Source organism: Pollachius pollachius (genome assembly GCF_949987615.1).
Source record: "Pollachius pollachius genome assembly, chromosome: 9".
Taxonomy (NCBI): domain Eukaryota; kingdom Metazoa; phylum Chordata; class Actinopteri; order Gadiformes; family Gadidae; genus Pollachius; species Pollachius pollachius.
In genome coordinates, this window is record NC_136942.1 from 14,325,357 (window position 1) to 14,341,989 (window position 16,633).

General features: G+C 45.5%; 2 protein-coding genes across 2 annotated transcripts; both read right to left on the reverse strand.

Annotated features, from left to right (window-relative positions):
* Nucleotides 1-667: 667 nt before the first annotated feature.
* Nucleotides 668-3,971, reverse strand: panx2 (pannexin 2; the record flags this gene model as incomplete). Its single annotated transcript, XM_079743741.1, has 5 exons — nucleotides 668-990; nucleotides 1,134-1,316; nucleotides 1,423-1,558; nucleotides 2,010-3,121; nucleotides 3,743-3,971. The coding sequence occupies 5 exons, from the start codon at nucleotides 3,969-3,971 to the stop codon at nucleotides 668-670; spliced, it is 1,983 nt and encodes a 660-aa protein (XP_079599867.1).
* Nucleotides 3,972-9,199: 5,228 nt separating this feature from the next.
* On the reverse strand, nucleotides 9,200-14,575 carry mlc1 (modulator of VRAC current 1; the record flags this gene model as incomplete). Its single annotated transcript, XM_079742897.1, has 12 exons — nucleotides 9,200-9,277; nucleotides 9,764-9,925; nucleotides 10,121-10,243; nucleotides 10,638-10,694; nucleotides 11,335-11,451; nucleotides 11,532-11,603; nucleotides 11,715-11,816; nucleotides 12,051-12,152; nucleotides 12,279-12,332; nucleotides 12,518-12,607; nucleotides 13,424-13,902; nucleotides 14,536-14,575. The coding sequence occupies 12 exons, from the start codon at nucleotides 14,573-14,575 to the stop codon at nucleotides 9,200-9,202; spliced, it is 1,476 nt and encodes a 491-aa protein (XP_079599023.1).
* Nucleotides 14,576-16,633: the final 2,058 nt, after the last annotated feature.

The window sequence follows — 16,633 nt, forward strand, 5'->3', positions numbered from 1 at the left end:
GCGTATATATATATATTATTGCCACATATCATTTGTGATCTTTTGCATATTTTGATCTGCAATCCCACTAAGTGTGTTGCATGAGCTACCTGTCTACTTGGCTACGGGGGTAAAGGGACTGAAGCGCGAGGCATCCAAAAATACATTTAGTCTGAACTCCTTCTACAGTTCTTCTTTGCACACATCACATTATTAAATTGTGTTTACCATGTGTCCCCCCCCCCATATGACTCATAATATTCTTCTAAGTTATAATGCCTCCATCATGCACTGCTGCACCCTGTAAAATGACTGCTGGTTTTGTTGGAGGGCGATTGGCTGCACACATCAGTCATCCTGAGACATGGTGAAATCATTTCCTACAGCAGAAATGCATTGCAGCCACAACACAAGTGTGCTAGACACTAAACCAAACTCCATTCTTTCAAGTTATGCAATTTGGGTGTGTGTGTGCATGTGTGTGTGTGTGTGTGTGTCATTCAAGTCTTTCGTTCCTTAATGCCCACGTTTTGCTTCTCTTACCGTGTCGTCCTACCACTAGACGAGTTGGGTGTATTGTGCACGTGCAGTCAGAGATTAGTTGACAGAGGGGGTGGGGTTGGGGGTCGTGTACCGTTGGAATATTGTGCCTTCAACGGACACCAGACTCATCATGGCTCCTTTCTCTTCAACATTCTCCTGCGGTGATGAGCTCCCCAGACCTGGAGGCTAGCCTGTCACTACCGCCCCCTTGCTCCTCGTCCGCCTCAAACAGAGTGTGGTGCATGCTCAGCAGCTGGTGGGTAGGTGCCCTGGTCAGGGAAGGCAACACCTGGCTCTCCGGATGCAGGGGCCCTGTGAAGGTCTCGTTGAGGGGAGGGGAAGGCTTTGGGCTAAGGGCGTCCTCGCTGGAGGGCGGGTTGGGGCTGATGCCGTTCACGTAGGTGGTGATGGGAAGGGTCTCTGTGGAAAAGGCAGTGATGGTCGCCTCAGGAGAGTGTTCCTTCTTTTCTGTAAAGACAAAGTCATGGGCAAAAAAAGAGTAAGCATACTTTCAGATCCACATATTCAGCAGGATTCACCAGCAGCACTGTTCCATCTGCAAGGTGAGGACAACGATAAATCATGCATTCGGTCCCGAAACAAGTGGGTACCTGTGATTGCAGTGGACACATGGACGATGGTGTGTGTGCCTTCAATGAACACCGTATCCAAAGGGTGCTCTGAGGAGAGGGCCGATGTGGTGACCGTGACGGTCTCCACCTTGGGCTTACGGATGGTCAGCATGTAGGGATGCACGTCCAGAGAGAAATTGCGATTATGCTTCCCACCTAAATCTGAAGATAAACAGGTATTAGGCGTGTTCAATGCAAAATAGCAAATTATTTATTTTGCAGAATTATGTCATAATTTAAATTTTACCCAGTCTGAAGTGCTGCATACCTTTAGTGGCAGGGTATTGTGTGCTCTTGCTGTCCACACGTGTGGCAACAAAGTTGTCCGCCACTGTTTTACGCCTGAGTGGCTTAGGTTTATCGGGCTTGCCATTGTTCTCCATACGTGTCAGAGTCGTGGGTTCCTTCACAAGGAATACAGAGATCAGCTTAGTTTCAAGTGCGCAGTTCAAAGAGCTAACAGCATTGATCAAAGCACAGCTTGCTAAATACCAGGCTCTCCATCTTCCCTTTAAACAGCCCTCGTACACAACTCGTTCCAAGAGGCTACATTTCCCGCAGGGCCTCTTTAACTGAACACGTCCTGCTGAGTCATCTGAATAAAAGTTGTTAAGATATTTTTTGCTGTGCACCCACACAGTAAGTGTCTACCACTGACGTTCAAAGTTAACAGATTTCCGAATAGGAGAGACGGTTTGGGTGCACTTCAGTGCAAAGGGACCATGTAATATTTAGGTTATATTTATATTACCCCTAGCATCCCCATTAGACTGACAATACTTGAAAGAAACACATGACTAATTACTTCTCTGATAAGTGACCTAAATCATCTTAATCCTTTTGTGAATGTCTCACTTTGAACGATTGAGGAAGAGGATTGGATGAGGGTATCCATTTGATCTTCTTGCGGGGGCGTTTGATCACCATTGGCTCTCCCAGCTCACCCATCCCTAGGATGGAAGGGTCCATGTTGGGGTCTATGGTCTGTATGCCAGAGTCCCTGACGGTGGGCGTGGCGTCATGGTTGGACTGGGCCAAGGCCGCCAGCAGCTGCCTCACCACATTGTCATACATGAGGTCACTCTCGTTGGTGATAAAGTCCAGGCGGTTGAGGGACTTAATGTGGTCCCGGTTCTCGTTGCAGAACATCGCCAGGATGTTGATGTCACAGAATTGGGACTTTTGCCAACGGCGGCGTGTTTTGATGCCCACTTTGTGCAGCTTGTCAAACACAAAGTTGGATTTCCGCACCACGAACAGATGCAGCAAATTAATGAGGATGATGAGGTTCATGGTGCAGAGCAGGGAAATGTCCACGGCCGCCATGATGCGCTGCAGCTGCACCGAGGGCAGCTTGCAGTTGACGCTGAGCTTTAACTCCTGGTAACTGCTGGTGTCCGGGGGCCCGCCCAGGGCACAGGTGAACTCATTCTGCCGTTGGCGAGCATAGTAGATGCTCAGGTAGGAGATGGGTATGGAACTGAGGCAGATGATCGCCAGGTGACGGGCCAGGTAGATCTTAGCCAGGAAGTTGCTCTGGCCTCGTCTCTCCAGGTACTTCTCAAACAGGTTCTGCTCCGGACTCTTCTCCTTCTCCGCGTTCTCTATGATCTCCCTCCGCTCCCGCTCAGTGATGCCGGGCCCCTTGGATTGGATCTGCTTCTCGATCTTCGGGGCCCGCCCCTCGGCCGCTCTGTGGTAACAGTTGTCTATCTCGTGAAGTAGGAAGTTGAGCTCAGATGTGAGCCGCGTGGAGGCTAGGAACTCCCATCCCAAGGCAGGAATGTACATGATGCCAGCAAAGGCCAGCAGAGCATAGGGTAAAAATTTGTGTTGAAACAGCGATGGCCGGACGTTAGCCTCCAGGCCAGGTATAGCATCCAGCAGCTCTGTCCAGCAGTAGCCTCTTGCATACAGTGCCTGGTCTCTTGTGAAGTTGTGTGGTGTGTAACAGTATATGGACTCCTCTGAGGGTGGAAGAAAGATATGCAGGTTATTGTTTCATGAAAGCCAATTTGGATTTCATATGATGCCTGGGTAGTAGTCTATGATGCAATCTTAAAAGAATCAGCCCAAAGGACAGATCTGATCAGTTTACATGCTTCCAGTTTAAGAACAATTCATACATCTCCACAAACGAAGGGCTGTATTGTCTTTGAAATCACTGACGTTTCATGTTTATAAAAGCTTTCAGCATGTCAGTGCTGCTATGCAGACAGCCTGACTCAGCAATAACCTAGCAATCCTCCCATCCAGCTCAGATAGATAGCCACACTAGAAATTCACACGACGCTCTAAGGGGACTAATATTTTTGAGTTGTTAAAGTTGAGGGATAAAGAAAAAAAAAAGGTTAGATGCAGGTATGTTAGGTTTGATAGGATTGAGTTTCAGATCCGATGCAAATGAGTGGATATGCTGAATGAATAATGAATTTTGGCTTTGGCTAGGTGGCTTTGGCTTTAAAGAAGAAAGAAAAAAAAAGATAGTGAGCATGGTACTGTGTATGAAGAGAAGAACATTTGTGTGGGACATATGTAGTGCCAGGCCACTCGAGAGAAGATCGCCCTCTAGTGGCTACGAGACTTACCAGCAAAGTTGCGGGTAAATACGAGGGTGACGAGCAGGATGGGGATGATGACGGTCCCTATGGTGACGACCCGATCGAAAGGCAACTCCAGTTTGAGCTGGACCATCAAGCCTGCCAGAGCCCCGCCCTTCTCATCCTGAGAGGAACCGGGCAGGATGAGCTCCTTCAGTTTCTCCCCAGCCAGGAGAGCGGTGGCCATGTCTAAGTTCTGTTCGAAGAGGTTCTGCATCCGGGAGCCAGGGGACACACACAACCACCCCCTCTGGGCCGGGGAGAACGCTGCCTCTCCCTCCTCTGGCTACACACTCGCAGTCGGAACACACACACACGTGGGCAGGTGCCCGCGAGCATATGCACACCTGTAAAATTGCAGGGGGCCACTTCAGTCTCTGTAGCAACGCACAAGCAGGGCCGATGTGACTGGGGGCTTGTCCTCTCCGGGGTTGTGTTGTTTTCCCTCCTTGACGCCCGTCCTGTCCCGCTCTGCAGGTGAAAAGACATGATGTTAGGCTGAACACTTGCTGGCTTTCATTTGATTGGGTACATTATTGGTTCACCGTACCATCTGCCCGGCCTCAGCAGCCCACACAGTCGGGCAGGAAGATGAATGAGATATGTTTAAAGAGTCTCCTTGTGATCCCTAGGGAGCTTGGTTTACTGAATCGATGAGCATGTATTTCCTGAAATGCATTATGCATGATATGGTGAGACTAACTAAATACCCAGACCTTGTACAAGTCTGTTTAAAGAGGGGAAATAAAGTAATTGAAGGGATTGTCTATATGACCCTCGGTGTAGCTTATCCTTCTTCAGAAGCACTATGCCCTCTCCTGTCTTTCTTTTAGACAGGCTGACTCTGACTGATTTGTTGGCCAGTGGAGTGTGCAAATCGGTTCACAACTGAGTGTTTTTGCCTTTGATTGATCAAGGACAAAAATGAGACATTTAAATTGTTTTGAGGGTGCTAACTCATTAGAGAGTTAACAAGAATACAGGGTTGCTTTGGCAGGGTAGAAAACAGGGTTTCTTTTGCAAATACAAACAACTGCTACAGCACATCCTTCAACCATCAGAAGTCTACAATTTGCACTATTGCACTATTGCTGCATAAACACGTGGCATCAAGGTCTAGATGTCTTAAAGCTGTAGTGTGTAACGTGGAATCTAGCAGGGAGGTTGCAAATGGCAAACAACTGAATAAATATTTTTTTCTACAGATTTACATGATTTGGTCAATCATTGAATTTGTACATGTGGCATGTGTACATGGCAGGTTATAACTGATGGAACGGTTAGGATATCTTTCATGTGTGTAAATATTGGAAAAAAGCTATATAATTTTAATAAAACCACTAAACATCACACATCTAAGTTTGTAGGCCTTATTCTGGTCTCAATGTGATGTTCAAAATCTCTTCTGCATTGTGTGTTTATTTAAGTAAATTCACGTTTTACATTTTTGGATTGTGACATTAATGACATGCAAATTATGGAAAATAGCTAATTATGCAAAATACCTTATGCTTATGGGTGATAAAAAAAGATTTCAACCTAATAATGCACCATAATATTTCAGTGTGACACGATTGGGACATCATTGAATGTGTAAGCTGAATGTTGTATGAGGAAATGGTATGATATAGGCTACATGATTTGACAGATTTCTTTCATGTCAGTTATCTGTCAAATATGGAATAAAAGGTTTCCAAATGGTAAATAATTTCAATATAACATCACATCATCAGTGGACAAATAAAATTGTAATTTTTGGGATTTGATATGGGCCTACATGCACATGGACAATTATCTGACTGCAGCTAAAATTAATTCAGACAGCCAAAAGGAAATCTCAACCGCCAGAATAACTGAGAAAAACATGATTAAAATACTAATAAATGTACTCAGCGTGACCTGCCTTCCAGGCAGTAGATGAAGGGACTTCTGCTCGATTTTGTCTCTACATGCCATGGAATGTCTATGTGGAATCTGGACATGCCTAATGACAGTATTGATGTCTGGCTGATGGGATATCTGTCATGTCTGCAATCTGTCCAATATTGGATCAAGGCATCATAAGGGTGCATCATTTCATTAAAACAACAAAAATGTACTTTTCTTGGTGCGAATTTCATGAAGATGGGGAGATTATTTGAAGGCTGCCAAAATGATTTCACAGACCGCCAAAGGAAAATCTTGACCGCCAAAGGAAAATCTGGACTGCTGAAAGTTTAATACTTTTGCAAATTGCAAATAAAATATGAATGAATGTCTTGCACGTTGTTTAAATTATAAATTGTCATTTTACTTCCTACATTTTATTTCTCTTTTGTCTCAAACCTTGCCCTGACCCTAACCACAAAAACAGTAAAGTATAAGAGAATTGGCGCCATCTTGTGAAAAACTTCATGCATGGTTACTGTCATGTCCACATTTGGCTATAAACATAAATTAAAGAAGGAATAGGCCTGAAATAACTTGATAAGTTAGGCCACCTGGCCTACCAAGTTATTTCAGAACGTAAGTTAAATCTAACTTAAATAAATAAGGAAATATTAAAACTTTCAAATATAACAGAAAACACAAAACAATGCTATACCAAACTGTTTTATTTTTGGCCTTACACACATGTACATCTTAGGAGCAAGCATGTACCATTATAGCCCTCAAAAAGGTACTTATAGTTACTTTGAGGTCCAATAGTAGGTCCGAGTGTAGCCTGTACCTTGGGGGACAGAAATGGACTGTACTATTTCTGACCGTGTTCCTAATAATATCCTAACATATTTTAGGTTTTGCCAATCAAAAATGTAGACAACACAAAACTATTCACGACCATATGAACTCACTCCTTCCTTATTTTACTTTTTATGTTTATAAGAAAGTTTGACTAAATTAGTTACATTAGATTTTCACCAATATCATCCCCGTAGAAAACTACAGAGGATCAATAATATGCAAGACTTATAGTTTATATGAATGGAATTGCACGTCAATTCATCATAAACTGTAAGCCACTCTTTTCCAAATGTAGCATACTAGCCTATGGGTAGAATAAAGTTTTTTACCGCGCAATTCTACTGACTCCCAATGACATAACGTCTAACGAATGTTTTAAAAAAACAAAAATAACACCAACGGAATCCCACCTATTGAATCATACCGAGTGAACTTATGGCATCTGTTTGACCAATGACGGGAAATATCCAGGCATATTGCATGTTTTATAATGTATTATTATAAAAACAAAAACAAATCCTGAGTCAATTGATTATGTTAAACAGAATATCCCAAGCCCTGCAGGAATAAATGAACCCCAATTGGAGGCATCCCATTGCATTGCGCGGTTGTATCCTCCACGGTGCCCGCGCCATGCATCAGCAGCAGCGGCTGTGCGTTCGACACCCAAACAGCCCAAACACGAGATGCTCAACATTCGGGTCGACCGGAGCAGAGTGCGGTCCGATATGTCGGACTTTTTGGGCTCAGTGACACTCACCAATCTGCACCTGCACCAACAATCTACCTGTGCGCATTCGCTAACGTGCTTTAGAAGAAACACGCCAACCCCGTCATGCGGTGCAGAAGCCTTTTCTTTCCAAACGATGAACACACACTTGAGTACAACATGTCCATACAGGGATATTGCAAATGTCTGTGTACTCACCGGCCTCTGTGTACGTCCCTGGTGCAGTAAAGAGTTAATCTGCAGTGCGGGCTAGCCGCTATACAGCGTGTATCCGGGCTCACCGGTTTGTTCCGCTTTCACCCCCCCAGTCTGCCTCTTACCCTCCCCACTCCTACTGGTGCCTCCTCTTGCGATCAGAGGATGAGATAAGAGTAGTGCATGTGTCTTAGCTGTCGGCATCGGGTGCAAACACCAGCAGATCACGCTGGCGCTTCAAAGTGACGATGCTCTACGGGTGGTGCTGAAGCTGAGGAGGCTACCTCATCCTCTCGGGTATCATTAAGTCGCCTCACTTGATGTATACGTTGACACGTCTTCAGGTGTCAATACCGGCTCGTCTACATCCTCAAAGGTTCATTATGTTGAAATCATGATACTCTTCGGATGGATAATGCATTATCCATCACGAATGATAAACATGGGAGTAGTCAGACGGCGGTGCTTTGTGGAAACACTACAGTGACGTGCCTGTGTTGTTATCGTCATTCAACATATTTGAATCAAGGTGTCGGTCTGGTATGATCTACATTCTACCATGAGTCCACACTATTGGCCTAGATGATGGCATTCCTTAGGCTACAAGTGGTCGACAATGTTTGCTCCATCTGCAAATACATGAGCGCAAGCGACGCGGCGAGGAGACCGCCTCTACCAACCGGATTTAACCGGTTGGGGTTGCCGCTCCTCACGACTGCTGTTTCCAAACTGGGATATATACAGCGATCACTAATGCGGCGCAATCAGATTAGGTTTCCATCAGATGAAGCGCGCCACTGTTGGTCTCCTCTATATCTTGAGAAATGATCTATCGCCCACACGGTCCTTATTGGCAGTTGCTGCTGTCCTTGGTGCTGATTCCACAGAAGCGATGCGGGAACGTTCTTGCAAAGTGCAAGACGTTAGTGAACGTTGAACCTGACATAGTGACACAACTCACCTTGCGGAACACAGGGAGGCACAAGCTTGGGAGCAGTAGAACAATCGAGTAGCCTAAGTGGTTTACTGACCAAATAGAGGGTGCACAATGCATGGGATATAATAGATATGCTTGCTATAAAATGAAAATAATATCTTATAAAACAATACAGGTTTAAAGTTAGAAATATATTTATTGTCTATACGCAAGGGAAACAGAGCCCAAGGCTGTTGGTCAACAGTAGACTTGGCATGAACAGAGAGCATGCAGCCTTTAAAATAAAAACAACTCTACCCTGACAGCAAAATAAATAAATGTTCAACGTTTTTGATGACATTGGTTATCTTTGACATATCATCCAAAATGCTTTATATATCTTTTTCTTACATTTTTAAAAATACCATATATAACCCAACACGATTCTGTCATCGATACTTATACATATCTTTCTTATGATAACCCCTTCGAGCAGTTTCCCATTGTGTGGAACAATATGTTCTTTTCTATTCTAGACCTTTATAAACTTGTTTTAAGGAGCCACTGTGCATTAAATTCAATTTGTATGCAAATTAGGGTCTTTAATTAATCTGTTTACATTAACCCTTTGACTTTGCACCTTGCTTAATGTCAACTGTTTCTGCACACATCGACATTCTAAAAGCGCAGGAACAAAGAATTACATCTAGTCATCACATTGGACGCAAATGAAATTAACACATCCATCCATCTCTCTCTCTCTCTGTCTCTCTCTCTCTCTCTCTCTCTCTCTCTCTCTCTCTCTCATGCAGTGTGTGCAATTATCGTCACAAACACATGGATATTCCCCATCTCTGCATTCCTTCCATTTTAAAAGGGTTCACTGAGCCATTTGGACCACCACTGACTTCCATGCCCTGTCTTTGTCAAAGTCACGCATGGTTCCATTGGACGCTTGCTGCAGTGTAAGCAGAATGGAGATGACAAGAAAGAGGACAAAACGGAAAACAGGGAGGAGGGGGGGAATGAGATGCATCAGAATTATCTTAAATTCCTTGTTTTATTCAAAGATTGTGTGATAGCAATTGTTCTATTCTATAGTATCCTGTGTGTTCTAGTCAAGTCAAGGCTATATGATAGTCCAGTCTATATTGTAGTCAAGTCAAGCCTATAGCTTAGTCCAGTCTACATTCTAGTCAAGACAAGTCCATAGCTTAATCCAGCCTATATTCTAGTCAAGTCAAGTCTATTACTTACTCCAGTCTAAATTGTTGTCAAGTCCAAATACAGTTTAGTCCAGTCTATATTTTAATCCTGTTAAGTCTATGGCTTACTCCAGTCTACATTGTAGTCCAGTCTTGCTTAGTCAAACGGGGTCTGGTCCATCTTGTTCACTGTGCTGGGTTGTTCACACAGTCTAGTGTAAATATTTCATGGCTGTTACCTTGGAGAGCCTGGATGGAGAGCGGAGACGCTCCTCCCACACGGGGCCCCCCCTGCGCAGCTGGCTCTTGTAGGCGGCACAGTGCACCACAGTGGCCAGCGTGAGAACCGCCTGCACCAGCAGCAGCAGCATCAGGATCAGCAGCAGGATGTCATAGGATTGCTGGAGCAGACACACACACATACATACAGAACAGAAACAACCGATCACTACAGTCAAGGGTCAACAAAAGCTGATTGAATTCTCACATCAAGTCATCTATGAGTTCTGTCAATGTATGTGTCTTGTCTATATCTATATCCACTTCTGAACAACGTCCATTTATTCTAGGTATCACACATGCAAAGACACACCAACCTTAGATGTGGGCACGTCCTGCAGGAAGATCTCAACAAAGCTGAGAGCGCTGCAGGACAGGAAGCCAGAGGCGGAGAAGAGCAGGGGGGATGTCACACTGCTGATAGCGATCAGCGCCTCAACCTGGAGGTGGAAGGCGGTACAGATAGGTTAAAGACCAGGGAGGAACGGGGATCAGAGGCAGACTGTGGAGCGACCAGAGGCTCATTTAGCGGCGGTGAACATCAGAGATTACAGAATTACCAAGAGAGACCCAGATCTGGTAACCTGAGGTAATCTTAATGAAATGAGCCATACACAAAGGGTGTTCACCATGGTTTTTTGGGGGCCTTTCGGCTAAGGACTATTGATTTACTTACAGGTTGATAAAGGTGGACACAGGATTTTTTTCATTATTTGGGATTTTATTGGAAGTTGCAGTGGGTTGCCTTTGAAATAAAAGCCAGGGACATTATCAGAAGAATGCTTACCTTCTCAGAGAGAAATTCTTTAAATAAGAAGAAGGCAGGGTTCTCACCAGACATTTGTTTGGGTATTCAGACACAACGTGACTGGCAATGGCACTGGGAAAACACTGTGAGAGAGGCAGAATAAAAGCAAAGGTCTGCATGCTTTCGCGAGACTAAGCAATTCAATTTCAATTATTCATTTAAAGCCCGTTATAGACCCAACATTTAACATGACCATCATTGAATTAAGTTTACGACATCATGGAGTCATAAAGCTGTAACCTGTAACCTATAGTAGTATATTTGCCTTGCAATACTTTACATCTATTTATTACATTAAAGAACTGTTAATGATGTCAAGTAAACCAGTAGTGTAATAATAATCTGCCATCTGTGAATGTATTACATTTCTTATGCCCATAGTTTTGACTGTTAAACTGTTGTGGGTTTAATTAGCCATTATTGAAAACTGAGGTATGAAGCATTACTTCGCAGCAAAGTCTCGCAAACAAGACTTTGCTTTTGTGCAAAATCAATATCTTCTCGACCATTATACATTGCAGGGTAATTTCATTATCATAGCAAGGTATAATTAATGAATAATGAAAGGACACCAGGCAGGAAGTGCTGTCTGTTGCATTTCAGTGTTTTGCCATGATAGGCTTTAACACAGTTGATGTCCTTACACTAAGGTCACGTATGGCATTTTGGGATCTCCCTCAAGTGAGACACGATTGTCACTGAAAGACACAGAGAGAAACCTACAGCGACCAGGATCCAGAAGAAGGTGACCGACAGGTAGGGGCCGGGTTGAAGCGCGTCCATGTTGAGAGCGATGATGCCTCCGAATACAGCCGAGATTCCCACAATCACCTCAATGACCTGTTACAGTGGAACAACAACACCTCATGAAGTGAAACGCATCAGAATCCCCACATCTCCCGGAAATTGACTTGACTCACCGAGTATGCCTTAAGCACTCGCGTGGGGAAGACTGCGGGGGTGAACACCAGGGCCGAGTCAAATGTGGCTGGCTGACATCATGTGAGAAAGGAACAAACACACAGAGGCGCATGGGTTTGAGGACACAAGGCATGGTGGTATGAGAGAGACATCGGGAGCAAGCGGGGAAGGGAAGGAAGAACCTTTTTGTGGCAGCAGCAGTCGTCTGCCGAGCGAGCGGACAGGATGACAGTACAAGCCATCAACACCTCCAGCAAGCTCATCAGGACCAGGTTGAAGTTGATCTGAAGGGTGTTTCGGGAGGACACATGGACCAGAATGACAAGCCTTTAAGTAGAAACTAAATCTGGGTTTTTAGTGCCTTGGGTCACGGCACTAAAAGGCGATATGAAAAAATCGAATATATATTGTAATTGATTTTAGCTCAACTGTTGTTGGGATTTAGGGTGAATTATTTCAGCACACAAGGAAATGTAAAAGGAACTAGGTAAGCAAACACATTTATGCAAGGGATTTACATTGACAGCAGATGGACTCAAGACCAGTTTGCAGCCAAACCAAACCAGACAGGTGGTTGTCACAGCAAAGGTGGATACATAGATCACCTGGAAATCAGCCACCTGAGGAAGGAACACATATGTAAACAAACATTTGGTGTATAATGTTTAATCCATTATTACTCTAACCAAAATCCTGTATAATGAAACCTTTACAAGAAGTTATATGTATAATTAAAACCAACTTACTGCAACATGTCTGTTTTTGGCAATGGCAAAACTAGCAAAGGCTGCAGGTATGCCCTGTAAAATAACCCATATCACATTTGGAATTGGCAACGGTACGAGTGTAACACCATTTCATTGTGTGTGTGTGTGTGTGTGTGTGTGTGTGTGTGTGTAACCAATCAGAGTCATAGCTGCTTCTTCTTCTGCCTGCTTCTATTGCTGATATGGGCAGTTTACCGTTGTGTGAGATGGTCACTTACAGAGCCTGCAGCGCAACGCAGGTAATCCATAGCAACAGGAAAGACATTGCCCAGGTACAGAGAGAAACCAGACACTATCAGCAGACTTCCCTAGGGTGGATGCACATATACCCATGCACATGTGAAAACACACACACACACACACACACACACACACACACACACACACACACACACACAATGATAAATCAAAATGCCACAGGCATGACACACAAAAACACAGAAACATACATAGATACACTAGAGAAACACTTTGTACATTTTGATTAAACAAATAAAATAACATTTAAAAACCCAACATATTGAGGAATTGGATCCATTCTTGACAACTGTAAGCAATGCTAATTGTACCCCCCTCAACTGTGCCCACTCTTCTTTTCCCTTGTTATTTAGCCGACTCCTTTTTCCTACAAAAATGTTACATAAACGAGTTTACTGGTTTATCCTGCTATGGATTTTGTAATAGCAGGCACACTAAAATAACACCACAACAGAGCTTAATGATGTTATGCTTCAATCAAATGTCATCTTGCTTTCTCTCCCCGTTATACAACACCAAGCACCCCACATAATAGACCCTTTTCACAGAGACGTCATCTTGGGAAAAACAAAGGGGCTTCTCATCGCACTCGTTACAGGTCTGCTCCTTTTGCGTAGCAGGGCACAGGTAGATAGATACAAACAGCAGGGCTATGACATCCGGGTGACACCTGTGTTTATCCGACGATGACGCCTCTGTGCAAATGGCCTATTAATCACTGCTGGATCCTACTCAAATTTCAAAAGAACGCTCTCAGAAATACCAAATCCACCCAATTTCTGGGGCACCCAACCGGGCAGTGCGTCACCCGTGTCCCCTCTAACTCCCCCCCCCCCCCCCCCCCCCTCTCTCTCTCTCTCTCTCACCCCGATGAGCACGCTGTACAGCCAGGCCCTGCAGCTGAAGCAGGCATGCCTCATGGTCCTGGGCTCGTCCAGCTGCAGGTCACTGGCCCTCACGTCCACCGTGTAGCTGTCGCGCTCCGGCCGCTCCTGTTCCACGACCACGCCCCTCTCATGGGACCTCTCGCGCCCCCGGTCGGCGCTCCGCCTCTCCAAGGTCCCGCTACAGCTTCCTCCACCGCCACCGCCACCACCACCCATGCCCATGACCACAATCCCCCGCTCCAGGCTCCCCCGCTCCAGGCTCCCCCGCTCCAGGCTGCCCCGCTCCAGGCTGCCCCGCTCCAGGCTGCCCCGCTCCATGACAGCCATGTGGGTGTAGGTGAACTCGGGGTCGCGGCGGGCCGACAGCTCGTCTCGCTGCATCGTGCGGACGGCAGGCGGGGTGGCAGGGTGGTGGTGCGGGGGGATCCAAACGGGACCGCACGCTATTGTAGCGGCTTCTGAGGAGGCAGGGGGCGCTTGTGAGGTGATGGCTAGAACGACGAGCTTATTTAGGTACATTTGAGTTTGGAGCGTGTTTTGACGCTTAATTGGGATCGAAAACCAAGCAGGGGGTTCCCCTCCCAGCAATCATGTTGTTGTTTTCTTCTTTAATCTCTCCAAGTAGTGAAGGGGTACATTGAACATTTGTCCCAGGGCTTAATACCCAGGGACCGTCTGATATCAGCCTCTACCTGTGAGGCAGCAGTTTCTATACTGTGGCAACAACGACAACTCAATAGCCATACATTATCCCTAATACAATCATGAAGCTCTCAGAAAGTTATGAGCTACTTTGAGGAAGTTGACAATAAAAGTATGAGGTAATTGAAGCACGTCATCCAAAACAAAATCAATGAATGTTGCATTAAAGGGAATGAGAAGCAGCATTAGGGGCTACTGAACCGTGCATTTGAAAAACAACCCTCTTCCCAGCCTCCTCTCCCCTCAGAGCCGACAAACTAAAGCACACAACGCTTGCTTCAGCTTCAGCCTTCAACTATTTAATGACTATCGGTTGCCAAGGACGTGCAGGGCTCTCTAAAACCACTCTTTTTAGTAGGCTATAGCAGAGATACACGTTGTCCACTTACCTGTTGTGTTGCACGCCTGTTCCTGTCCGAGTACTTTCATTGAAGTAGGTCTAATCCCTCACCCGCTCAGAGGACACTTAGTTTGTTGTCTCTGGTCGCCTCCACCGCCCATCTCTCGCCTTGCCTCTCCCCATTTTTTCACCCTGCTTTCTTCTTAATCTTGGATTCCCTACTTATTTTTTCTATCTCTCTCTCTCTCTTTACCCCTCGCGCGCTCTCTCTCTCTCCTGCTCTGTCCTGCCCGATGTTCATGAAAAAGAAGTAAAGCGTTTTTTCCCTGTTCAAAGCATGGAACAAACACAAAGTGTTCTTGTGTGAGCCGTGCACTCTCTGCCAGAGGACGACGGGCGGTGAATGACAAAGAGGGGGGCATGAAGGGGCTCACTCAGGGGGGAGTTCTCACTGGGGCATAACACCCCTGCTACTCTCTCTCCCCCATGTACCCTCTCTGATCTCCCCCATGTACCCTCTCTGATCTCTCTCACTCTCTCTCTGTCTCTCTCTGTCTCTCTCGCCCTCTCCCTCTCTCTCTCTCTCGCTCTCTCTCTCTGTCTGTCTCTCTCTCTCTCTCTCTCTCTCTCTTGTCTCTGTCTCTCTTTCTCTGTCTCCCCCCCCCTCTCTCTCTCTCTCTCTCTCTCGCCCTCTCTCGCTCCGTGTTTCAACCCACTTGCGGAGCACATACAGACTAAGGGACCCAATTTTCAGACATTCCAGTTTGAGTTTACAGGAACGCACGGTGTGAGGGGTATTTATACCGTACACGCACTGGGGCAACACGCTGGGCCCGTGGGACTGTTGCAGAATACTAAACAAAGACACATAACGGACTCTGGGAAATAATCAACAGGAACATTGCCCCAAACGTCCCCCACCCCTTCGGTGTCCCCCTCTCTGGGTCTCCTCTTGTTATTACACTGCCTGTAGTTACGTCAGCCAACCAACCAGACCCATTAAGTCTAAATGGCCAAACTGGGCTTTAACAAAAGGCTCGATTCCGTCGTTTCCAAGTTCTGCACGGATAAGTAGATGTTAGTGTTGAACTCAGGAAATGTGTCGCCAGTATGTGTGTGTATGAGTGAGAGAGTGAGACAGAGAGTGTGTGTGTGCGCGTGTGTGTTTGCGTGCAAGAGTGTGTGTGTGTGTGTGTGTGTGTGTGTGTGTGTGTGTGTGTCCGTGCGTGCGTGCGTGTGTGTGTGTGCGGTTGAATGTGTGTGTCGCAGTGGGTCAGCGTACGGCTGTGCCTCACCTAAGTTACTTTGTACTAATGTATCCACAGAGGCAAGTGTGTCCGCCCTGGATTGCATTCAGTCTTTCACATGGCAGCACATTCCATGATACATTGTTGTTGGGCAGTGGTGGTAACTATGGTAACTAGCCTACTTGACAACGGCTGTCACCCATACTTCACCTTTATTCTGCCCCTGCTGCCTAGTTGAACATACACACACACACGCACACGCACTCAAACTCACGCACGCAATCCCCAACACATACACACAGACAGACACACACAGACGCACACACAAAATCACAGACGCATGCACACACACACAGAACTGCATTTTCTTGTAGATTGGCCTTTGTTTACGATCATTTGAAACTTGAATTTGGCCGCTCTATTTTGATTAACTAGTCTTGGGCGTCTTGGACGTCAATAATAATACAAAGGTCTGTCATTCTCTCCTCTTTATCTAGGGAGGGCAGAACAATACATCGGGTTTGCGTTGTGTTTATGTTTTTTGACACTCATGAAGCAGAGAATGAATGAGCGTAAAGCGTTGCTGATGCAGTGCTTACACGTGACTACATCTGGAACAGGTTGGCCCCGAGCCCAGGGCAAGGAGGACTGTAAATGAAAATCAATGCTATCCATCATCAGGGCTAATTTAGCTTTTGTCAGTCTAGATAGACTCCCAAATGCAACGCAATGTAATAGAAGGAAGCAAAGGATCTATTTTAGCCCTATGCAGCAATTTATTGATAGCAGTGGTGGGGTAGGGGGGATTGAATGATCGATATTTGTTATGATGAACAATCATAATTTTGTTCCCTGCTGAATTTGATTTGCCATCTTTCTTTATCCCCCTAAACACTCAAA